General features: G+C 53.3%; 2 protein-coding genes across 5 annotated transcripts in view; one reads left to right on the forward strand and one right to left on the reverse strand.

Moving 5' to 3' along the window:
* Positions 1 to 14,846, forward strand: part of LOC129333188 (NFX1-type zinc finger-containing protein 1-like) — a 34,526-nt gene extending 19,680 nt beyond the window's left edge. For all 4 annotated transcript variants that reach the window (XM_054984678.1, XM_054984676.1, XM_054984675.1 and 1 more), the window contains 4 exons: positions 1,144 to 1,289; positions 6,432 to 6,542; positions 7,494 to 7,589; positions 9,860 to 14,846. In XM_054984678.1, the coding sequence (XP_054840653.1) occupies positions 1,144 to 1,289; positions 6,432 to 6,542; positions 7,494 to 7,589; positions 9,860 to 12,778 (3,272 nt within the window). In that variant the 3' untranslated portion in view covers positions 12,779 to 14,846. The remainder of the gene's footprint in view (positions 1 to 1,143; positions 1,290 to 6,431; positions 6,543 to 7,493; positions 7,590 to 9,859) is intronic.
* Positions 14,847 to 16,861: 2,015 nt separating this feature from the next.
* The window catches only part of LOC129334028 (uncharacterized), a 64,299-nt gene continuing 57,337 nt past the window's right edge, over positions 16,862 to 23,823 (reverse strand). The window contains exons 23-28 of the mRNA XM_054985952.1: positions 23,467 to 23,578; positions 22,394 to 22,593; positions 20,833 to 21,074; positions 19,771 to 19,909; positions 19,315 to 19,354; positions 16,862 to 17,909 (exon numbers count right to left, since the gene is read on the reverse strand). Coding sequence (XP_054841927.1) covers positions 17,761 to 17,909; positions 19,315 to 19,354; positions 19,771 to 19,909; positions 20,833 to 21,074; positions 22,394 to 22,593; positions 23,467 to 23,578 — 882 coding nt within the window. The 3' untranslated portion in view covers positions 16,862 to 17,760. The remainder of the gene's footprint in view (positions 17,910 to 19,314; positions 19,355 to 19,770; positions 19,910 to 20,832; positions 21,075 to 22,393; positions 22,594 to 23,466; positions 23,579 to 23,823) is intronic.

Genomic DNA, 23,823 nt, shown 5'->3' on the forward strand with positions numbered 1-23,823 from the left:
CTGGAGGTCCCTTGGCCGTCTTCTGGTTCTGTATTAGATGAATTCAGCCCACTCTCCCAAGATGAGGTTGACAGGATCCTGCAGGGAATGAGGCCCACCACCTGCCCCTTGGACCCCTGCCCATCATGGCTGGTGAAGGCCAGTGCTGATCAGCTTTGAGCTCCATTGGAAGCCATTGTCAATCTCTCCTTTAGTTCTGGGGTTTTCCCTGGAACATTAAAGGAAGCAAAGGTGAGGCCTCTCTTGAAGAAACTGTCTTTGGATCTCACTGACCCGGTCAGTTACTGCCCAGTTTCGAACCTCCGGTTTCTGGGTAACGTGATTGAGCAGGCAGTGGCAGAACAACTAGGTATTCCTGAAGGATTCCTCTGTCCTGGATCCATTCCAGTCCAGTTTCCGCCCTGGTCATGGGACGGAGACGGCATTGGTTGCCCTCACAGATGATCTCTGCAGGCATCTGGATCGAGGTGGGTCGGTGCTGCTTGTACTGCTGGATCTCACAGCAGTGTTTGACATCGTTGAGTATGATCTTCTGACCCACCGCCTTGCCGATGTGGGGATATGGGGGACAGCCTTGCAGTGGCTGGTCTCCTTTCTCCATGGTCGGGGACAGAGGGTAGTGCTTGGGGAGCAGTTATCACCACGCCACCCTTTGGTGTTTGGCGTCCCTCAGGGGGCGATACTCTCCTCAATGTTGTTTGACATCTGTATGTGCCCCCTCGCCCAGCTGGTGCGGAGCTCTGGGTTGGGCTGTCATTTAGTATGCTGATAACACCCAACTTTATCTGTTGACGAATGGCCAGCTGGACCCTGCCCCAGATAATCTGTCCAGGGCTTTGGAAGCTGTGACTGGGTGGTTAAAACAAAGTTGGCTGAAATTGAACCCTACAAAGATGGAAGTCCTGCATCTGGACTGCAGGCCGTCGGGAATGGGGATCCAGCTCCCAGCCTTTGGTGGGGCACTTCTTGAGCTGGTGCCGATGGTAAGGAGTCTGGCAGCCGGAATTCCCTCTGGGGCAGATCAGGCTGCATTAATCCAGGGACCCTGTGATTTTTCTACCACAGGCAGCTATCAAACAGTTATTAAAGATGGTGGAGGCTGGGGCTGACTACTTACAGCTCCGCTTCTCCCTCTCCCTGCAGGAGCTGCCAAATATAGGAAGCTGCTGCAGAACATCCGTCCCCGCATCGTGGTGGTAGAAGAAGCAGCCGAAATCCTCGAGGCCCACGTCCTGACGGCCCTCACCTCCTCCTGCCAGCACCTCATTCTTATTGGTGATCACCAACAGGTAAGCCTCCGGCTGGCTGCTCCGTGTTTCCAGCCCCCATGGCCACATCTCTCCCAAGCACCCCCAGAGCTGCTTTGCCCTTCTTGGGGCGCTGGTACCCCATTGCTCTAGAAAAGACAGGCCTCAGTGGCTGCCGTGTGTCTTAAAGGGGTGGAAGGCCCATCCCAGCCTTGTCAGTGCTGGAAAAATTGATATGGCTGCCCAGATCACCTGCTGTGTGCATGCTAGTCTCACCACCCGCCCTGGGCTTTGCACCCTGGAACACGGGGCAGAGGGCCTGATCAGGAGGGCCTGGACCTCCGGAGAACATTGCGGGAGAGGCACAGCAGGCCCCACCAGTGGAGACACTGCAAAGTTGTACCGGGTAGGTTTGCCGGCTTCAGGTTGGGAAATTCTTGGAGAGTTGGAGGGTGGCGCCTGGAGAGGGTGGGATTTGGGGAAAGGAGGAGCCACATTAGGGTATAATTCCATAAGGTACACCCCCTCCAAAGCCACCATTTTCTCCAGGGGAACCAATCTCTATGGCCTGGAGAATAGTTGTAATCCCAGGAGATCTCCAGCTACCACCTGGAGGCTGGCAACCCCAGGGTGAGCTCAGCAGCACCCCTCTCCATGCCAGGCATTGCGGCTCTTCCAGGTCATGGAGGAGGGTCACGGATAGCCAGATGGGGCCCGTCGCTTCCTCTGCCAGGGAGGGTGGGCCTCCCTCACTGAGTCAAGCCGAGAATGGCCGATCAGGTTGAGCAGGTGGGGGAGGGCAGCATCCCGTTCTCATTGGCCGTCCTGCTCGCAGGGGGCCAGCAACCTCACAATGGGACGGGGATCCTGGGAGGGAGGCCACAGGCCTGGTGAGCGTGTTTTGTTCGTGGCTGTGACTGGCATCTGACCGTGTCCATCGAGGAGTGATTCTTCTCTCTGCAACCCCATTTTGTTCTGGATGTATGGTTCTGCAAACCTGCGTTCTAGCCCCAGCTTTCGTAGATGGGCCTCAGTGATGAGTGAACTCGACTCCCTGCCACAGTTGCTGTGAATAGCTTGAGGTTTCCTGTTGAACGTTCTCGTGACTTTGGCAACACTCTCCTTCAGGATCTGCGGCGTTTGGGGTTTTTCCTTGAGCCCGCAGGACACACAATATTTAGAATAATCATCTATAAAGGTTAGCCAATATCTGTTCCCCCTAGTTGAGGCTGGCTGGCTGGGACCACACCAATCAAGCAGCTGTTTTCAGAACTTTTGCCTGTGAAGGTCTGCTCGCCTTTCTCTTTACGCAAGACGCACATTTCTGCTTTATGATATATTGTTTGGTATCTTGCTTTGCTCCAAAAAGGCCCCAGTGGCTTGCAAGAAAAACACATGGATAACCAGCGCGCTTCAGACCAACCAGCCAAGTACATGCTGGTGGGGGGGGCGGTCCTGGGTTCACTGGCTGGCTTGATGGGAGTTCACCGGCTGTGAGCCACAGGGACAAGCACTGAGGGAAGAAGAGCCCTTGGCTCCTGCCCTTTGGCTGCACCTCTGGCCACACGCAAGTTTTATAGAGGTACCTGAGACAGACAGGAAGGGGAGAGCCGCACACACAGCGCAGGTGGGACACAGCTGGCAGATCTCCCTCCTCTTCCTCACCTTCCTGCTAAAGCGCATTGTCGGTGCACACTTCTTTATCAACATCTCTTGCTAGACCTCTTTTTCCCCGAAGTCCAGGATGGAGTTTTACATCCTGATGAGCGAAGCGGCACTGCCATAATTGCCGTCTTCTCCTCTGCATTGCTTGGCAGCTTTTACCTTCCTGGCAGTCTAGTTCAAAGACTCCGTCTCTGTCAAAGCTACTGGTATACAGTTCCCCGTCGGAAGAAACAGTATTTGCCATTTTTGTAAGGCACAGCAAAGCCCTTTCAGTTCCATGTGGATACCCTTAGTAGGTTTGCCTTTCTGGGAGGAATGAATTGGACACCCTGTGCTGTTCCTTCATTGCATCTGTCTGGGGTCAGAGGTTCAGCCCCTGGACTTGCCAGGAGGAGGGGAGGGGAGGCAGCTGGGAGGCAGCTACCCAGCTGCCCCGGTAGTCACCCAGGATGGCAACAGAGGGGGACAAAGAAGCACCCAAGCCACAGAGGGTCAGAAGAGGCAGGTGGAAGCCAGCTAACCCTACCCTCCAGTGGGAGGCTAAGAGCCCCAACAGGGGGAGTAAGGACAGCCAGGAGGGGGACCAGGGCAGAGGGAGAAGGCACAAGAGATAGGGTCAGCCAGCCAGCCAGACAGCAACCTTACCAGCAGGAGAAGAAAGGCAGCAGAAGCAGCACAGGGCCACGCCCCAAATGGCAAACAGGGAGGAAGGGAATAATAGGTACCAGCTGAGGCTGCTGAAAGCTCAGAGCAGAGGAGGCTTGGCAGCCAGCCAAGAGAGCACAGCTGTAGCTGCCCAAAGCAGTTAGACTAGCTACCCCAGGTGCAGCTGCTTGAGGCAGCCAAGGCCAAAGGGCAAAAGAGGGGTGTGGTTGGCAGGTGGAGCCAGGAATGAGGGAAAGGCTATAAGGGAAGTCCACCCACAGGGTGGGGTGGGTTGTTGTGTAGGAGTGTGGTGGAGTGGAGGAGACTGAGAGAACAGCAAAGAGGAGGTGGAGGGAAGAGGAGGCGGAGTAAGACCGACAGCAGGTTGGGGACAATGCCCTCTGCCATGGCCATTGTGGGGGTGCCTTCAAGCCTTGGTTTGTCAGTAGGTGTGTGTGTGTGGGGGGGGTGCTTTTCAGGGATGCTTTGGCCTTTGAGGGACCTCACTGGGGCCAAGCACAGCAGCCATCACTGGTTGGCCTGGCTACTTGCTACGGTTCAACAGCAGCCACCTCAGGAAAGCCAGTGTTGTGTAGTGGTTAGAGTTTCATACCTGGCACTGGGTGGAATCAGTTCAAAAGTGGAATCAGCTGCCTAGGGAGGGGGTGAGCTCCCCCTCACTGGCAGTTTTCAAGAGGAGGCTGGATGAATATTTGTCAGAGATGCCTTAGGCCGATCCTGCACTGGGCGGGGGGTTGGACTAGATGGTCTGTATGGCCCCTTCCGACTCTGTGGTTCTGTGAAATCCCCACTCTGCTGTGGAAGGCCAGTGGGTGATCTTGGGCCTGTTATACATTCCTAGCGTAAAGAGCCTCTCAGGGTTGATGTGAGGATAAAGTGAGGGACAGGAGAATGGTGGAAGCGGCTTCGTTGGTGGGATATAAATGAAGTAAATGAATAATATAACTGGAGGTGGGGGGCAGATGAAAGACAGATCAGAAGGAAGGAGAGAAAGAGGTAGTGGAAGGTTGCCAAGAGAGAGAGAGAGAGAGATGAAGTAGGATGGGGAGTGGGACTCGGGGGAGAGCGAGGGGGTCCCTCTCAGTCCCTGCAGGCTCCCCACCACGTCACCAGGCCCAGCCCAGCAGGTAGAAGCTGCCTGGAGGAGGGAAAGCTGAAGACGGGGCGGGGGGGCATGTTGTGTGGTGGGTGGGAAAGAGAGAAGGCAGCAGCTTTGCCTCTTTCATGCTGAACGTTGCAACAAAAGCAGAATATCTTCCGGGAAGGAAACTCAGCTGTGAGCCCATTTTTAGCTCCGTGTTAAGGGTCTGCCTCAGACAACTTGTGCAATAAACTAAGCCGCGTGCCTAAAGGTGCTTCTACACCCTTTCCTGGAGCCGAGTTGAGAAGAGGCCTCTCTGTGGCAGAGTCGGTTTCTGCCTGCCGTTCTCCCCACCTTTAACGCGCCTTTTGCGGTTGTTTCTCACTCCACACGCACCATCTGGTCATCGCACAAATACCGTATAATCTCATTTTTCTCTTTGATCTAGTTTGCAATGGCTCCGGCTCCTGGGCCGATTCCAGACGACTAACCTTAAATCGCTCCATGCCGCCCTCTTCCGGATCGCGACGGGGAAAATGCGAAATATCGCGTTTCCTCGCGCGAGTTTTGCGCGACGACGCGCAAAACTCGCGCGAGGAAACGCGATATTTCGCATTTTCCCCGTCGCGATCCGGAAGAGGGCGGCATGGAGCGATTTAAGGTTAGTCGTCTGGAATCGGCCCTGGTTTTGGCTTCTCTCTCAAGCAGGTCCAAAGCGCTGTTCTGCCGCTGGCTCTGGCTCTGGTTCTCTTCGTTGGGTTTGGGGATCAGCTCCAGCTTCCATGGAGTGAAGGGCGGGGGGCGGTTCTCTCCTCTTGAGCCTCGTTTTGCTCTGTTGGGTGCCAACTTTTAAACTGGTCACAAAGACTTCTGTCTTGTAATTTTTAAACTAGCAACCTGGGCCCAAATGTTGGAAAAATTAATGTGGTTTAAGCTTGTTAAAGCCTGATTAGTTATCATGTAGAGGAATAGTAGGAACAAGCTGTTTTCACAGCAGTTGGCTTAAGGAATAAACGGAGACAGAAGACAGCATAAAGGTCAAAAGGACTTGTCAAAAGGTCAAAAAGGTCAAAAGTTGCTTGACATTCTCATGGAGGGGAGACAGACCAGGTGTGTATGCTTCTAGCAGCAGCAAGGCGAGATTAGACAGGAAGGAAGGGTCCAGGAGCATCTTCAAGACTAGCCAACTTTATTGTAGCATAAGCTTTCAAGGACCACAGCTCTCTTCGTCAGATGCAAGACTACTGTGATGAAGAGAGCTGTGGTTCTCGAAAGCTTATGCTACAGTAAAGTTGGTTAGTCTTAAAGGTACTACTGGACTCTGTACTATTTTGCAACTACAGACTAACACGGCTAATTTCTCTGGATCTATGGACAGGAAGGAAGGAAGACATAAGCAAGAAACTGTTCTTTGACTTGTGGACAGAGAGGAGTCAAGAGAAAAAACACATTACCGCCGAGTTTTGTCAAGACAAATATAATGCCCGCTCGTCTCCCAGGCGTGCTGAGCTGCCCTTTCCAACAGTCAGGGATTCAGAACTGCTTTCAGTAAAGCTTGCAAAATTTTGAGACATCCGGCATGTCGTTCCTTGTCCTGAGACCTTGGCACCAACCAAATCCTCCCAAGAACCAGCCACCTTCCTGCCTTGGGCAGGGGGCTGGACTCGATGACCCTGGAGGCCCCTTCCAACCCTAGGAGTCTATGATCCTGAGCGTTCCTCTGACATCACGCAAGGTTTAACAGTAGCGTGGTCCTCGTTTGTGTTTTCCAGCTACGACCCAAACCAGCCGATTACACCTTGGAGAGGAAGCATTTCCTGGGCATCTCTCTTTTCGAGCGCATGATCAACAATCACCTTCCGTATGTGCAGTTGCTCTACCAGGTGGGTGTAGATGTGAGTCGGTGGAGGGGAGAAGACTTGGGACAGGAACGAGCCAGATTCTGGGGCTGGTTCTGCCCCCCGCTGGCCCCGTTGCCAAGAAACTCCCGCTGGCCTTTCCTTCTGTTCTGAGCAGAGGGTTAACTCCCCAGCCTGCTTGCAGCTACTGAAATCTGTGGGCATGTGCCACCGCCTGGTTTTTCAAGGCCTCCTGGAGAGGGCTTGCTGAAAATCTCTTCCCAGGAGAAACCTTGGGGGAGGGTGTGAGTGGCCCACCCTGTGGCTGGAATCCAGGTCCAGAGCGCACCACACCCTTGCTTTTGTTTTCTGCCTTCCCTCAACTGTGACGGCACTGCCTCGCCCTCTGCTTTTATTGATCCTCTTGCAGCCTGAGCCTTGAATTTGAGTACTTTGAATGTTTTCCAGGCAGATGGACAATTCATAGATTTTATGACCAATAAGTTTGAGACAGAAGAATCATAGAATCATAGAGTTGGAAGGGGCCATACAGACCATCTAGTCCAACCCCCTGCCCAGTGCAGGATCAGCCTAAAGCATCTCTGACAAGTATTCATCCAGCCTCTTCTTGAAAACTGCCAGTGAGGGGAGTGAAGGTAGAAAGGAGAAAGATGAGGCAGTCTTCCTAACCACTAGAGGCTGTGTGGAAGCAGCATGGTGCACTGTGCCCGCCTCCCGGATGGGGCGAGGTGGGGGCCCTCTCTCTCTCATGCACAGCAGCCAGAGCCCCAGCCCACTAAGCCTGCATGCATGCTGGCCAGCAACCCATCACTGGCGCTCAGCCCAGCCAAGTGGGCAAAACTGGTCCAGCTGCCTGTAGGGCAGGAGTCAGAGAAACTTACTGGAAGACAGAGGTTCAGCGCTGGGGCAGAGAAGCAAAAGACCAAGAGAAACGGGTGGCCCCGCTTGTGACAGTTCTCTTCCCCCGCCCTCCAGCATCGCATGCGGCCAGAGATCTCGCAGCTGCTCGTTCCATTGTTCTACCGGGAGCTCCAGGATCATGCCGTTGTCCTGGACTACGAAAAGATCAAGGTAGGGACTGTCAGAGGGACAAGCGGGCACCTCTCCCCGCTTTGCTGGTGGGAGGTCAAGTAGAAGTTGCCAGGAAGGCTTTCACACACCCTGAAATGTGTCAGAAGCATCAGGCCAAGCTGGATAGAGGAACCAAGGGCACCTCTAGACCTCAGGGAGGGGAGCCTTCAGGCAGCCCTCCTCCCCCTGTGGGCTGGCTGGATCACCAGCCGTGGCCTGGGTAGCACCAGGGGTGGCTGGGTTTTGTCTCAGGCCCACCAGGTGTCTGTCAGAGGAAGAGATTGCATCAGAGGACCTCTGCAGGAAATGGGTCCCCCCTCCCACCCCACTACAGGGAGGATCCATTACTATACTGTAGACATTGACAACATATTTTCAAAGATATTTATTGTTCAAATATGAATTTTTAGCAACATTATACTGTGCTTCACAATACTATACTGCCATGTTATAAAGTTTAATTTATCCAGATATGCTGGTGGTCTTACCTGGCTAGACCTCATTTGGAGTATTGCGTTCATTTTTGGGCACCAGAGTTTAAGAAGGACGTTGACAAGCTGGAACAGGCCCAAAGGAGGGCAGCCAAGATGGCGAGGGGTCTGGAGACCCAGTCCTGTGACAGCAGGATTTGAGCCCAGCGGCACCTGAAGGACCAACGAGATTTTCAGAGCGTAAGCTTTCGAGAGCCAGAGCTGCTTTCTTGTGAAGGAAAGAGCTCCGCCTCTTGAGCGCTCCTGCCCTGAAAATCTCGCTCGTCTCTAAGGTGCCACTGGACTCAAAGCCAGCTAGTCTGCCGCAGACCAACACAGCTACCCAGCTAACAAGTCCTAGGAGGAAATGTTGAAGGAGCTGGGCATGTTTAGCCTGGAGAGGCGATACGATAGCCCTCTTCACAAAGAAGATGGAGCAGAGTCGTTTTCTGTTGCCCCAGAAACAACGGGTTAAAATTAAATCAAGAGTTTTCGGCTAAACATGAGGAAGAACTTCCTGACTGAGCGGTCCCTCAGTGGAACAGGCTTCCTCGGGAGGTGGTGGGCTCTCCTCCTTTGGAGGTTTTTAAGCAGAGGCTAGATGGCCACCTCACATCTGTGATGATTCCATAATTCACCCACCTCACAGGGTGATTATTGTTGTGGGGATAATAATAGCATCCTTTGTAAACTGCTCTGAGTGGGTGTTAAGTTGTCCTGAAGGGTGGTATATAAATTGAATGTTGTTGTTGTTCAGTATGAATTTAAGTAAATCGGGAGAGGGAGGGTGTGAAGGGATGAGCCACTGACAGACTCGTGGCCCTTTTTTACATGCTCAGGGTAATGCCAAGCTCCATTCCGGGGTCAGGAAGGAATTTTCCTCCAGGCCAGAGTAGACAACAATCCTGGAGGGTTTTCGCTTTCTTCTGGGCATAGAGCAAGGGTCACTGGAGGAGTGGGTGGGGTAGCTATGAATTTCCTGCCTTGTGCAGGGGGTTGGACTAGATGGTGCTTGGGGTAACCCCTTTCTCTGTCAGGACTGAGGCCTGTCGAGCCCCAAAGAGTGAGCCGTGGGGGGAGCACCATCCCCTGTCAACCACAGAGGGTCACAGAGCCAGTTTGGTGTAGTGGTTAAGAGCAGCAGGACTCTAACCTGGAAAGCCAGGTTTGACTCCCCACTCCTCCACTTGAAGCCAGCTGGGTGACCTTGGGTGAGTCACAGCTCTTCCAGAGCGCTCTCAGCCCCACCCACCTCACAGGGTGATTGTCATGAAGATAATAATAACACGGTTTGTAAACCGCTCTGGGTGGGTGTTAAGTTGTCCTGAAGCGGTATATAAATCAAATGTTGTTGTTCTTATTGTCAGGACAGAAACACTCTCTTGTGTTTACTACAAAACTTGTTTTCTAATTTCCACTCTTATTTTTTCTTTCTCTCAGATGGCAAAAGTTAGGATATGCTAAGGCAGCTTGGGGGTGCAGCCGTTTCTTTTAGTGCGGCTAATTTGGAATCGAGGGCAACGGGTGATAAAAGGAAGCGTTGTCTTGTCCAGCGCAGTCTGTCTCCATTACTACTACTACTACTACTACATTTCTAGCCCGCCCTTCCCACAAGTGGGCTCAGGGCGAGGTACAGCAGTTATAAAAATATAATACAGATATTAAACACAATTCATAAAACAGCAGTTCCTCATATACAAACTGCCCTCCCCCTAGACCATAGGCCTCGTTTTTATGGTGGAAGTGTCTTTTACCGTCTTAACACCATCAGTGGGTGATGAATGTCTCTTCTCTGAACAGGGAGTAGAAAGAAGCATCTTCTTCGTTCAGCACCGAGAGGAAGAGAGCCGCAGTGTGGACTCCGAGAGCTACAGCAACCTCCACGAAGCCTCCTTCCTGGTCTCCCTGACCAGCTACCTCCTCAAGCAAGGCTACGCTGAAAGCCAGATCACCATCCTCACCCCATACCACGGCCAGGTGATGAAAATCCGAACCCTCTTGAAGAAGCAAGAGATGGAGGCTGTGGCTGCTCACACTGTGGATGATTTCCAGGGAGAAGAAAACAACATTGTTCTCCTCTCACTAGTACGAAGCAACAGCCAAAGGAAGATTGGCTTCCTCCAGGACAAGAACAGGCTGTGCGTGGCTCTCTCGCGTGCCAAGCTGGGCTTCTACTGCATTGGGAATCTAGGCTGCATCTCTGCAAGCAGCAAGCTCTGGAAAGAGTTCACGCTTCTGCTCAAATCCAAGAACCTTCTTGGGGAAGAACTTACTCTCATGTGCCAAAACCACCCCGAGACAAAGACAGCCGTGAAGGCCACAGCAGACTTCAGCAAGCTTCCTGACGGAGGGTGTACACTCAAGTGCCAGACCCGGCTGGAATGTGGCCACCCCTGCACACGCCGCTGTCACCCCTGTGACACAGAACATCGCACCAACACCTGTGAATTCCCTTGTAGCAAGAGCCTGTGCGCGTTCAGCCACAAGTGCCCCAGGAAGTGTGGTGAGAGCTGTGAACCTTGCTCTGTCAAAGTGGAGAAAGTCATCCCAAAATGTGGGCACAGCCAAATGGTCCCATGCCACGTGCCTGCCCACTCCTGGGTTTGTGAGGAGCTGTGCCAGCAGCTCCTGGAATGCAACCATCCATGCAAGCTGCGCTGCGGCCAGGACTGCAGAGCCCGACATTGCAGGGAAACAGTGCAGGTTACTCTGCCATGCTCACATTCTACCCAAACAGATTGTTTCAGGCAAAAAATGCCCTTGCTATGCTACGAGAAATGCAAGCAGAGGCTGGAATGTGGTCACAGATGCCAGGGAAGCTGTTACAAATGCCTCCAGGGCCGGATGCATGCTGCCTGTCGGCGGAAGTGCACCAGGGTCCTCCTCTGCTCTCATGTGTGCCAGGGCTCCTGTTGTGAGAACTGCCCCCCATGCGGGAGGAAGTGCCTCAAGAAGTGCCGCCACAGCCACTGCGGAAAGTCCTGCGGCGAGGTCTGCTTCTCCTGCAAGCAGCCCTGTGCCTGGAAATGCAGGCACCACAAGTGTACACAGATGTGCTCCGAGATCTGCAATCGTCCCCCCTGCAATGAGCCCTGCCGGAAGACCCTCAAGTGCACACACCCCTGTGTGGGCCTTTGTGGGGAGCCGTGCCCCCCAAAGTGCCGGGTGTGCCACCGGGATGAGCTGACAGAGATCTTCTTTGGGAATGAAGATGAACCAGATTCTCGCTTTGTCGTCTTAGAAGACTGTGGCCACATTTTTGAGGTGGGGGGCCTGGATCGGTGGGTGGACAGTGCACCAGACGAAGGAGCAGCGCAGCATGTGCAGCAGAAGGTGTGCCCCAAGTGCGCCACCCCCATCCAAGGCAGCCCTCGGTACAACAATATCATCAAGGCGAGGCAGCAACACATTGAGGAGATTAAGCGGAAGGTTCAGGGCAGTGAAAGGGAGCTCCAGGCTGGGAAGACGGCGCTGCTCGACACACTGGCCTCTGTGCAGCTGGCAAGCCACTATTTCACGCAGGAAGCTTTGAGAAGGAAGGTGGAGAGGAGCTCCTCCCTTCAGAGCCTCAGGAGCTGGGAGAACACTATGAACTTCCTCCAGAGCACCCAGAGACTGAAAAAGCAAGCAGAGGAGTGTGGGCAGGAGAGGAGGAGACGCCTGATCGGCTGGGCGGAGGCGGTGGAGGCCTGGCTGGGCAGGAGGGAGGGCGACACGTTCTCGGCCCAGCAGCTCAAGGAATGCAGGAATGAGATCGGGAGGATCTCTTACCTGGCCAACATCTTCGTGCGCTTGAGCAGCTACGAGACTCAGCTGCCCGACCTGCCTGCACTGTCTTCGGCTGCCGTGGATGAGGCCCTACAATTACTCAGCCCACAGAAGCCATTTACTGACGCCGACGAGGAACTCCTTCAGGCGACTCTGGAGAAGATCGACGCGCTGCTGCCAGCCTCAGGAATGCGGCTTTCCGAGGCAGAGAGAGTGTCCGTAGTGGAGGCCATGGACTTTGGAAAGGGCCACTGGTACAAGTGCCCCAAGGGCCACTTGTACACCATTGGAGAATGCGGACGAGCAATGGAAGAAAGCCGGTGTCCCGAATGTGGAGCTGCTATTGGCGGCGGACAGCACAGGCTGAATCCAAGTAACGCGGCCGCTGATGAAATACTGAACCCTGTTGAAGGAGCAACAGAGCATGACAGTCGCCTTAGCAACATTGTGGAGCTGACTGGTCTATCGGATCGCCTGGCCTTACCAAGACTTGCTCCTGCCACTCCCTCGCCCCAGCTGGGCTCTCCGTCATCCACCATCAGCAGCCCCAAAGAGGCTGGAACCAACCCTTTGGAGCAGGCTCTGTCCCCCAGCAGCCCTCTGGCCAGCCCAGGCTCTCCAAGCGATTCCTCCAGCAGCCTCAGCTGTATCCAACACGCTCCAACCATCACCGACACCAACTGTCCGTCTGTATTGTGGCTCCCCACCCACCAGCCACACTCACCACCTCCCCCTGTCAAAACCTGCCCTGGCCCAGCCTCATCAGGGGAAGAGAACGCAGAGGAATACTCTCCAACAGGCTCTGCTGCCCCCGAGGCTCCAAGCACTCCAGACGGAGACTCCACATCCACCGTACAGCTGCAGACTCCGGTTAGGGCCTTGGTGGAGAATCAAGAACCCCCTGAGATGATCCATCAGGCCCCAGAAACGGATTCCCCCCCCCCTAGTTGAGACCCAGGGCACGAAGAAAGCAGAGTGCTGCCCAAGTGAAAGCTTGCCCCAGGCGAAGTGCACGCCTGGCAGCTCAAGCGAATCCCTTAAGCTAGTCCTATTCAGGAGGGGCAAGTCTTGGCAGCAGCAGAAGCCCTCCTTTGGCAGTTGAAGAGAGCAGCCCTCCATTTCCTAACAAGGCCCTGGCCTCCACCCCATGTCGAGCCAGCTGGTGCACCACTCTAGACAGGACGACCGCCTTGTGTGGCTTCCAGATATCCCAGACTACAGCAGCCGCCTTTGCACCACAGACAGCAATGGCACCCCTCCTCCTCCTCCTCTAACAGCTGGCTGGACTTCTCCCTGGCTTCCCACCTAGCAGGCGTCCTCCCACCTGCCAACCAGTCCACTCATGGTGGAGGGGCACCACCTGGAGGCCTCCGCGCCAGCTCAGCTGCCCAGGGGAGTGTCAGGACCCGGCACCCTAACCCTGCAAACACTTCCTCCGTATGCTCCCAGCAGTGGCCTTGGTTGCTTTGGACTCTTCCCACTCATTCTCCGTGTCTACAGTTGCGCTTGGCCTCCGTCCATAATCCAGGCCAAAAGCCCCCTCTGGCTCCCTCTCCCTCTCCCTCCCTGCAGGTCTTTTGGCGGAACGAGGAATGCCACGCCCCAAGCAGAATCTGGAGGAACAAACGCTTGCCTTTTAGCTTCCACTAAACTCACCTGCTACCGCTGCATCATCCAACACAGCAGTTCAGCATAACATTATGCCTACCTATTACCCAAAGTAGAGGTCTCCTTGTGAGTTGGGGGGAACAGCAGCAAGAAGGCAGCAAGGGGGGAGCGAATTGAGGGATCTCCACCAACGTATACGAGGATTGTCCCAGCTAGCGAACTCTTTGAACAAAGATTTCAACCAAAAGGGAATTATTAAAAATATCAAAGTTCTAACAGCACATAAAAAACACGCCACACACACTCAGAGCTAACTAGAAGCAGTGGTGACAGTTGAAGGACTGGGTGAGATGTACCATCCAGACATCCGGGAGAGAGGAGGTTGAGCAACCTGCGTGTCCAGGTGGAAAGGCTTGAACAGAGGTTTGCGAGTGGATGCTGGATCCAAAGCATGCACACAGCGCATGGCAGAGGGGCACTCGAGTTAGATCATGGAACATGTGCAGGGGCAAGATTGCGCCTTCTGCTCCAAAAGCAAAGATTTCAATGGTTGTTCCCGGGGTGGGACAAAAGATTGAGTTGTCTCTGGAGCGAGATCAAGAGCTGGTGAACTGTCTCCGAGGTAGGAGGTCTGACTGAGTTTTCCTCGGGCGGAACTACTTATCAATACTGATTGACAATCCACTGAGTGGATGCGGGAGGCTATCAGAGCCCTGAATCACCTAAGAACAGGAAAGTGGCCGAGGGAAGACCGGTAGGGTGTGTCAAGTCAGGAACTCCGGGAAGGCCCTCTTGTGTCCAGGGCGTGGGAGGGGGTGAGCTCGCCTCACTTTGTCATTCCTTACATTTGCACGTTCCACCTCCCAGCCGGAATCTGGCTTCCATGTTTCTGCCTGCTTGGACAAGAGTTTGAATATTCAGAGAGGGGCATATTCATACTCGTAAGCCTTCCAATATTATGGGGACAAGTCTGACTGGTAACACACACACATACACACCCACACCCACCCCCACCCCGCCAGATCACAGCCGATCCATGTTCTGTCTCATGGGAAGAGACAAGAAGTTGGCAGGAGACAGCAGGGCTGTTCCGTGGACTTCCAACAGCTGGCCTAGGTCTGCCCCATGGGGACTGAACCCAATCGAGGAGGCAGTAGTGCCTTTGGCTAAATGGGTCTGTGGGAAACAGCATGTGCAGTAATTAACACTGCAGTGGACGTATCTCGTGGTGTTGGCAGAAAGCGCACTTCTTATTTGAGTATCTGTTCCGTTGCCTGTGAGAGTTTAAGGAGAGCAGCGTGACCCTCCGCAGGCGCCTCCTCGGCCTTCCCTCCAATGCTCTTTAATCTCTTTGGCCAAGATCACCTGCTATGGAGGGGGTTGTCGCCAATATGCTGACACCTGCTACGTATTCATGAGGGCAATCGTTTGCACGTTTATGTAGTCTCACAACCTATGTAAGGGTCAACTGATGGTTAAGCATAGTACAAAAACTTCAGGACTGGATCTTAAAGAGTGTTGACACAGCTGAAGACACAGCACACTTCAGTCTTTAACTACAAAGCATTCTATTTTAGCCTTATAACCTTGAGAGTTTTAATGAGTTGTCAAGATGTATCCTAGGTCACCCGTTATTACTCATTTTCACCATCCACTGAGAGATCAGTTATTTTATTTGCAGGACAATGTTAGATAAAGTCCCACGTTAGAGTCTAGTCGTCGGGTTTTCTGGTGCCGGCTTCACCAGAGACCTTGTATCAGGCGTGTCTTGTGTGCTGGGCTCCCCGTTTTAGATAGCATTCTGGCTCCTGGCTTAAAATCTGATTTGCCTTCATCTTATGTATAATCATTATGTATTTAGCTCAAGAAATAATAGATGGGATTTTTATTGTTTTACCTGGATTCATAGGGTTAATCTGCACCTGTTTCTATTTGTTAAGTCCTTGCCTAATAAAAAGTTACGCTTTATTTAAAGTAACTTGAAGTGCTCTGCTTTGCTTGCAAAAGATCTGGCCACTGGTTAATGTTCCATGGCGCTGCAAGAGAGAGGTCTCTTTCAGAGTCTTGTACTGGCGGGAGTATCTGGTGCTGCATTCGCCCCCACCCTCTCCAAGAGATGAATTCAGTGTAGATCTCTACGTCAGGTACAAGTGAAATGGCTCACCGCACACTCCGCATCTCACTGACCAAGCCTTCAACGGCCGCCAAGAAGGCAGTTGTGGCGGCCGAGGGTCAAGGGGCTGTGGGGAAACAAACGGAGGCTTAATCCAGACGAGAGCTCAGAGGCCCCCCTGGCAACGGGCAAGCAGGTCAGCGCTGCTGGTGTTGCTTTCTTCCACTGACCACTGGCACAGCAGCTGTCCTGCTCTAGACTCTGCTGACCAACCACATTCCAGATTGGGCTAGTGCGATCTGTGGTTTTTTATCCCGTTAATTGTGCTATTATGTGTCTCCAGGACTTGTTTACCAGCAGGCATCCAAGGAGCTAACGCAGGATAGAAATGTTTTGACTAAGTAAAGGTGTGCTGCCCCAGGCATTCCACACTACTGTGTACTGCCGCCTGCTGAGCTAGACCGTTACTGCCTAGATTTCACAAATACTCCCAAGCAACGACTTGGCTCTAAGCCTACCAACCACAATACCTGACTCCCAGAAGACAGTGGCCTTGAATTTTCATTGTTCCTCATTGGAGAGCCAGTCTGGTGTAGCGGTTAAGAGCGGCAGGACTCTAATCTGGAGAGCCGGGTTTGATTCCCCACTCCTCTGCTCGAAGCCAGCTGGGTGACCTTGGGACCGTCACAGCTCTCTCAGCCCCACCCACCTCACAGGGTGTTTGTTGTTGTGGGGATAATAATGGCATACTTTGTAAACTGCTCTGAGTGGGTGTTAAGTCATCCTGAAGGGCGGTATATAAATCGAATGTTGTTGTTATTTTGCATAGTCACCAGGTCCAAACGGGTTCTGGACTAGGCTTGTGCAACTGCAGCATTTTTCATCTGCCCAGGTCTGATCAACAATTTATCATCGTGTTGCCTGTGCTGACTGCACTTGGATAAAGGAATAGTTCCAATTAAAAGTTCACACTTAGTGCATTAAGCCAATCTTGCCTGGCTGCTGCTTGTGAACCTGATTACTGCCATTCAGTGCAAATCTTACCTCCCTCATAGCAAACCCTGCTTCAGCAGGAGCTAAATGCCAGAGGATGCACCAACATCCTTCCCTTCCTCGCATCTCTGTTCCACTTTGCACCACTGGCGGGCCCAATTACTGCAGCTGGCAGAATTCTGCAGAGTAAGGCACTTCCATAAAAACACACGTCAACTTGCAGGATCCAAGAAAAAGAGCAAGAGTGCCGTCTCTGCTGCTCAGCGTACCAATTGAAACTTGAGGGTCTTAAACAGTTCAAGAGGCTGGACCACTCTGGCTCCAAATCAGAGCAAGGCAAGCGGTTTATTTACAATGAAGAGAGAAAAGGGAACCCACCACCCACCTTCAGTGCAGATTCTAGGCAGGAACAGAAGACCCAATGAAGTGCCAGGAGGGAACAGAGGCGTGCTCTGGGCAGGCGTCAAGAGGCATTTCGAACTAGGGAAACTTGGAACTAAAGGGTGGGCGTTTCTCTTGCATTTGGGCCCAGTTATCTGAACTCAACGAGCATGAGGGCCACAGATTTGTGCAGCTGCTTAAAAAAAATCTCATCTTGGCAAATCAAGGGTCCCTCCCCATCTGGTCTCTTGTAGGGCACCTGCTCAAAAGAGATCCACCTTACAGGGGGGGGGGGTCCTCCTGATTACAGAACGCCCTGGACTCGGCCACAGCAACAGAGCGATCCATCCAGTGCTCTGCGAAAATTTTTATGATTGGTGTTTAAGGTGAGTCTCCAACTGGCAGGACAATGGGGATCCCCAGCCCCCCCCCCTTTGCAAAAATGCCAGTGAAACGCTAAGCAAAATGGGGAGGGAGCGGCTAAAGGGAGGGGGGCTTTGCATGGCCGCCTTCTCAAGCGGCTCCACTTGGTGTCAACAGTGGGATGTTCTTACCACCATCATCTGCCCCCCCTCCCACCAACAGGACACAGACACCCTCTTTGCCCCAAAGCCCTCAGGCTGCCTCAGGGGCACGAAAGGCAGAGCTGAGGTTGCAGGACAGCGGAATTGGCACCTGCTTGAAAAAGGAGGGGTGTGTGTGTGTGTGTGTGTGTGTGTGACTGGCACAGCCTTGACAACGTTCAGCCTTCTCCCCACGAAGAAGTGCAGCCAGGGCTCTCACGCAGAGGCCGCCCCGCTGCCGTCACACCGTCCCCTTCTGCGCTGGGCCGGGGGAGTCATTTGCGCCCCCACCAGGTGCTCTCCAGTGGGGAGGCCTCCTGGCCACTCGCTGGCGGCCGAGTCTTCGGGGTCCCGGCAGTCTCCCCCTTGGAGTTTGGATCACGGCACTTCGCCCAAATCCCCTCTCCGGCTCGTATGGGAGCACCTGCCACAGGCACAGGACAAGAAAGCATCAGGCCTCCCTCGTCCCGCCGGGCAGCTCCTTCCTTCAGCTCCTCCTCCTCCTCCTCGAACCTCTCTCCTGCCCAGTCCGCCTCCTGGGGCTGGGAGACCACAGGGCTTGCTAGTCCCAGAGTCTCAAATAGGCTTGGGAGGGGCTTACTAGACCGCCCTCCCCTTTCTGAGGCAGCACAAAGTGGAAAGGCAGAATGGTGGCTTGTCAGGATGGCGCTGGGGGCCACAGTGCTACCGGGGCTCTTCTGGCTGCCTGTTCCCCTAATTGGGGGGGGGGATCCTATTCATGAGGGAGAATCATTTGTGAGTGCAAGGAACACCCCAGGCATCTGATCCCCATTCAGACACATGCACACTAGCTGCTCTTTATCACCCCCCCACCCCCCCCACAAAGCGCTCTTTGAATCCAGGCTCAAATTCTTGTTATTAAAAATATGATGGGAAGTGAGGTCGGAGGGGAGGGGTGCGCTCAGAGCGTGAACGGCGGATGACAGCACGTCTGTCTCCAAAAAGCAATGGCTGACCTCTGGCAGCCTGAACGTTCTTTACCACCTTGGATAAAGGCCCACCCAAAGAATGCCTCCTTGTTCTTCAGGTCCTCTGGAGCTGACAGACAGGCATGCTGATGGACACACCTCGGAGACTAGAGATGGGAGCTCCTGCCCTTGCAAGTTGCAGCAACACCCATGAACAGCGACATAGCCATTGTCCATCTTCCGTTTTGCACACAGGCCCGCAAGAGTGACCACCTCACGGCTATGCACTTTTAAGCTCATAGCTCACTTGCTCATCACTTGAGCCAGTTTGGTGTAGTGGTTAAGAGCGGCAGGACTCTCATCTGGAAAGCCAGGTTGGATTCCCCACTCCTCCTCCGCTTGAAGCCAGCTGGGTGACCATGGGGCAGTCACAGCTCTCTCAGAGCTCTCTCAGCCCCACCCACCTCACGGGGTGTTTGTTGTTGTGGGGATAATAATGACATACTTTATAAACCGCTCTGAGTGGGTCTTAAGTTGTCCTGAAGGGCGGTATATAAATAATTATTATCTTCTCCCCCAAAAAACCTGTGTCGAGGGAACCTGCAGGCTCAGAAGCGATGGCCCAAACCTGCCCACCACTCCTCCTCCACTTGCCATTTTCCGGTTTCTCTCACTCCACCTGACTAGACTGCCATGATCCTCAAGCCACAAGACAAGCTCCTCTGGCTTCCTCTCCCATCTCCACCTGAGCCCTCCAAGGTCGGAGGCAGGGCCTCTCTAAGCAAAGGCTGCCAGCCACTGCCTTGCCCTGCCTGGGAGCTTCCAGGTGCAGGCACAGCCATGGCTGGACACAGGAGTCCTGCCTGAGAGGGACCCAGCCAAGCACGCTTGCCTTCTCACCTGCTGGACCAGGACTGGCCATCAGCTCACTGGCAGGTGTCTGTAGGGGGGGAATACACAATACGTCAGTCGGGAGTCTTGCTTCACCTTAAAAGACTAGCACATTTTTATTCTTGAGTAAGCTTTCACCATCTATCGCTTGGGAATTCTTACAATAAATGGTTGCACTCTTGAAGCCGCACATAAAAGTCAAAATCCCTCACAGCCTCCCTCACCCAAATCCCACTTCAGCAAACCCTACATCTCCCTCCAAGAGAAAAGACCGACCCCCCCCCCCCACACACACACAGTGGAAGGCATGCAAGGGCCTTGGAAAGAACAGGCCCAAGTGGAGCAGTCGCTCACTCAAGCAACACTCTTGGCCATACGGATTCCCAGCTGGGGATCTTGGGGCCTGCAGGACCTGTTGAGGTGACGGCCCCATCGGCTGGATCCTCACACAAAGCTAATACTCACCCTGTACTGGTCTGCTCCCGCAAGCCAGCCTGAGTTCCGCCTGCAGTCCTCTGGGACACCCTCTCCGCTTGCAGGCAGAGAACCCGACGCAGTGCTTTGTCCACAGGGCACCCTCCGGCCTTCTGTGCTCCAGCTGAAGCTGAGAAAGCCAAGCTGGGATCAGGCAGCAGCTGGAGTGGCCCCCCTGGCTATGGAGATGCTCAAGTCCCCCCCCCCTCGGCCCCATCTCCTCCCCCACCCACTGGCTTCAGCAATCCAATCCAATCCAATTTATTACAGCAAAAGCCAGCAATATAAAACAATACGATTACAAGCAATAAATCAATATTATCAATACAGGAAAACCACAGGCATAAAGGGGTAAGAGTGAAAATGGAATAGCAATAATGAAAATAGAAAAAAAAATTATAATGTTTTTTCCACTAAGAGAAGTTTACTGGCTTCAGCAGTGCTTTGATAACGAAACATCCTGCAACTTCTCATGGCTAGACAGTTCCCTGTGGGAGCACGCCCAGGGAGCAGACTGGCAGCACCGCACCGGTGCTGGGAGGGAAGCCCTGCCTGCACAAGCTGCGCTGAAGGGTGGGGCTAGAAAGAGCAGTGCCCATAGAGAGACAGGCAGACAAAAGGGCACCTCGGAACCCACCCCCTTGCAACTGGCACCCTCCCTGTGAGCCAAGGTGTGCAGAGCTGGCCCACTGTGAGCTCCAGGTTTGGGCATCTCCAGTTCAAGGGACGCTGAGCAACAGCAGGACACTTGGGGCCTCCAGGGCCAGGCGGCACCATTCTCCTTCCTTCGAGCTGACGGCCTGCAGGAGAAGGCTGAGCCAGATGGGCCACGAGCCAGGCTCAACAGGAGGCGGCTGCTTCACATACGGTGACCAGGATTATGCTATCCCCACGACCGAAGACGACCCAATGAGAAAACAATGCAACTCGCCTCAGACCAGACGGCAGCCCGCCCACCCCATCTTTCACAAGGCAGGACAGCGGCCCCTCCGGAGTCCGCTAGAAGCCTCAGCCTGCCGTGCGATGAATGACAGCCAAAGAACGGTGGCTTACCTGGGCAGAGGGTGCCCAGTGTGGTCAGGCCCTGCCTTGTGTGCAGTGGCCTGGCTCTTGGGCCTCTTCCCCAACAGGGGCTGGAGGGCCTCCCCGGATCTCTTCTTGCCATAAAGCTGCAAGTTCACCTGGGCGCGTTGGGGCTGCTGCTGCACAACAGAGATCACCTGCGGCAGGTGTGGTGGGGAGGAACCATCTGCTGCAGGGACATCCTGAAGCTTCTCCGCCTCGTATGGGGACTGCTGCAAGAACAGGAAACGGTGGCTCCTTGTTATGGGTGGGTGGATCGCACTGCAACTCTCAGGCGCACAGCACCAGAGGAGGAGACTTGAGATACAGCCTCCCTAGACAGCCCTGGGCATACCCATCCACAGCATGTACAACCTCCTCCGTACACAGAGGTGCCCGTGTGCACACCCCATTACGTTTATCTTGATTTCAGTAAGGCTTTTGCTAAGGTTCCACACGATATTCTGGTTGACAAGTTGGTAAAATGTGGTTTGGATCCTACGACTGTTTGGTGGATCTGTAACTGGTCGGCAGATCGCACCCAAAGAGCGCTTCTTAATGGTTCCTCGTCTTCTTGGAGAGGAGTGCCAAGCGGAGTGCCTCTGGGCTCTGCCCTGGGCCCTTCGTTGTTTATGAAGGACGTGGCTGGAGGAATGGAGGGGATGCTCATTAAAGGTGCAGATGATACTAAATTGGGAGGGGTTGCAAACACGGTAGAAGACCGATGCAAGATTCAAGGTGATCTTGACAGGCTGGAAAACTGGGCTAGAACTAAGAAAAAGAATTTCAACAGAGATCAATGTAAAGTTCTGCATTTAGGTAGGAAAAATCAAAGGCACATTTATAGGATGGGGGAGACTTGTCTTGGCAGTAGTACATCTTGGCGTAGTACACTGAGTTTGCTGTATGATGTTTTAATATAATTATAACTGTTTTTAGTTTGATGTTTACTATCATGTTGTGCTCTGCTCTGAGTCTGCTTGTGGGGAGAGCAGACAAAAAGTCCAATAAATAAAATAAAAATGATCTAGAGGTTTTAGTAGATCATACACAGAACACAGGTCAGCAGTGTGATGTGGGTAGCTAAAAAGGCAAAGGTGATTTTGGGCTGTATTTACTGTATATTGACTGTATTGAGTAGTGTATTTTGATATTATATCTATTAGAAGTATGACACACTTTTCTTATCTATAGCACTTGATAGTAAATATTTTGAATAGTTCATTGCATCTTTGTTTTTGAGGGAGTCTTTGGTTGTAGTGGTTAAGAGCAACAGGACCAGGGGTCATTTAGTAGAAAAAGAGCTGGAGGAACTCATTAGCATAACTCATTAGCATATGCCATGCCCCTTGCCATCACTGGAAGTGTGTCATTGGCATAATTGATTTGCAGGGCGGGGCCACCTGACATGTGACCTCTTTGGGGAACTGCCGGAACTGTGTTCCTGCGCGTTCCCCCTCGAAATGAGCCCTGGGCAGGACTCGAATCTGGAGAACTGGGTTTGATTCCCCCCACTCCTCCGCTTGAAGCCAGCAGGGCGACCACTTTTTACCTGGACGGCTGTCACATGAGGAAGAGGCACTGCTCCGAGCCGGATGCCCGTGCCCAGTGCTGAGAAGCAGGGGGAATTCCCCTGTTGTTCGGTCTCTGTCTCCAGGGATCCGGCCTCCACTTGGGTGATGTTGGGGAGGACATACTCCACACAAGAGCGCTTACAAATCTTGTCAACCTTGGCACAGATGTTCATCAGATCTGGAAAGAGGCACCCAAGAAACCAGCGTTACTGCTATACCGCCACCTCATAACTGCATCCACCTGGGGCACGTTTTAGCACAACTTTTTCTACTGAAGGACTCAACGCGGGTCATGAGGTTCTGAGGCAACGAACAAAAAAAACGTATCACAACACAACAAAAAACATAAAATAGCACCAGAAATACTGAAACCCTGAACCAATGAAATGTGCAGAGGACTCGATTTTTAGCAGCATAAAGATACTATAAAAGAAGGCGGCAGCACGAAGTTAAACCAACTACAATCAAGATGAAGCAGCAAGGAAGCAGTTCAGCTACGGGCACCACAGACCTATTCACCAAAGACTGGACAGCAGGAGGAGTTTTTTTACATGGAGCCTAAACTTGTAACATTTAAAAGGTGCCAAGTGTACAGCAGTGGGAAGGAAGGTCCACACGTCAACAAGACGTCGCCACAGTTCCCCTGCCTCCCTCCATGCCCCAAAGATTGGGGGCACCGCAAGGGTTTGTGAACACACACAGGCAAGCAAGGAATCAGCGGGGCTGGTGAGAACGCAGCTCCCAATTATCAGGATTTTAAGGGGGGGGGCAGGACAGTGCACCCATAATGATACCCCATCCAGGAGACACCAGGAACATCTGCACAGTAAAATCAGCCGGCCCGGCTTGTTCCTTTTCACGCCCTCGGTTGCCTCTCCTGCGCTCTGTCCCTTCAGCAGCCAGCTGCCTACACCACCAGTAGTTTAATTGTGTGGCTACCGAATCCCAAACGCACACCTTCTGGCCCTCCAGGAATGGTGCTCTAGCGCCAACACCCTTCCTGGGCAGAGGGCCAAGGGCAGAGCACGCAAGCATGCCACCTCATGTTTACCTGGAATTATGTCTGCATTCTTCTGCACGGGCTTCAGGAGAGGCTCAAACTGCATCCTGAGAGATTTATTCAGCTCCTGGACCAAGCTCTGAAAGCTCCCTCCAATGTATTGCTGGAACAAAACCACAGGACAGAGAGGTTGACGGGCACAGCGGAAGCGCTCCCCCTCTGGCCTTGTGCTGCTGGTGCCACCCCTGGCCAGGACAAACACACTCAACACATCTCCGCCGTGCCAAAGTAGAACAGCAGCCTGCGGAAGGGGGTAGGAGGGCTCCAGTGCCCAGAAGCAGCCCCAGAGAGAGCCACAGCTCTGCTTCACAGAGGACACGGATCGGATCGACCTTTTGGAAGCAGCCT

The sequence above is a fragment of the Eublepharis macularius genome, chromosome 7 (assembly GCF_028583425.1).
Source record: "Eublepharis macularius isolate TG4126 chromosome 7, MPM_Emac_v1.0, whole genome shotgun sequence".
Lineage (NCBI taxonomy): Eukaryota > Metazoa > Chordata > Lepidosauria > Squamata > Eublepharidae > Eublepharis > Eublepharis macularius.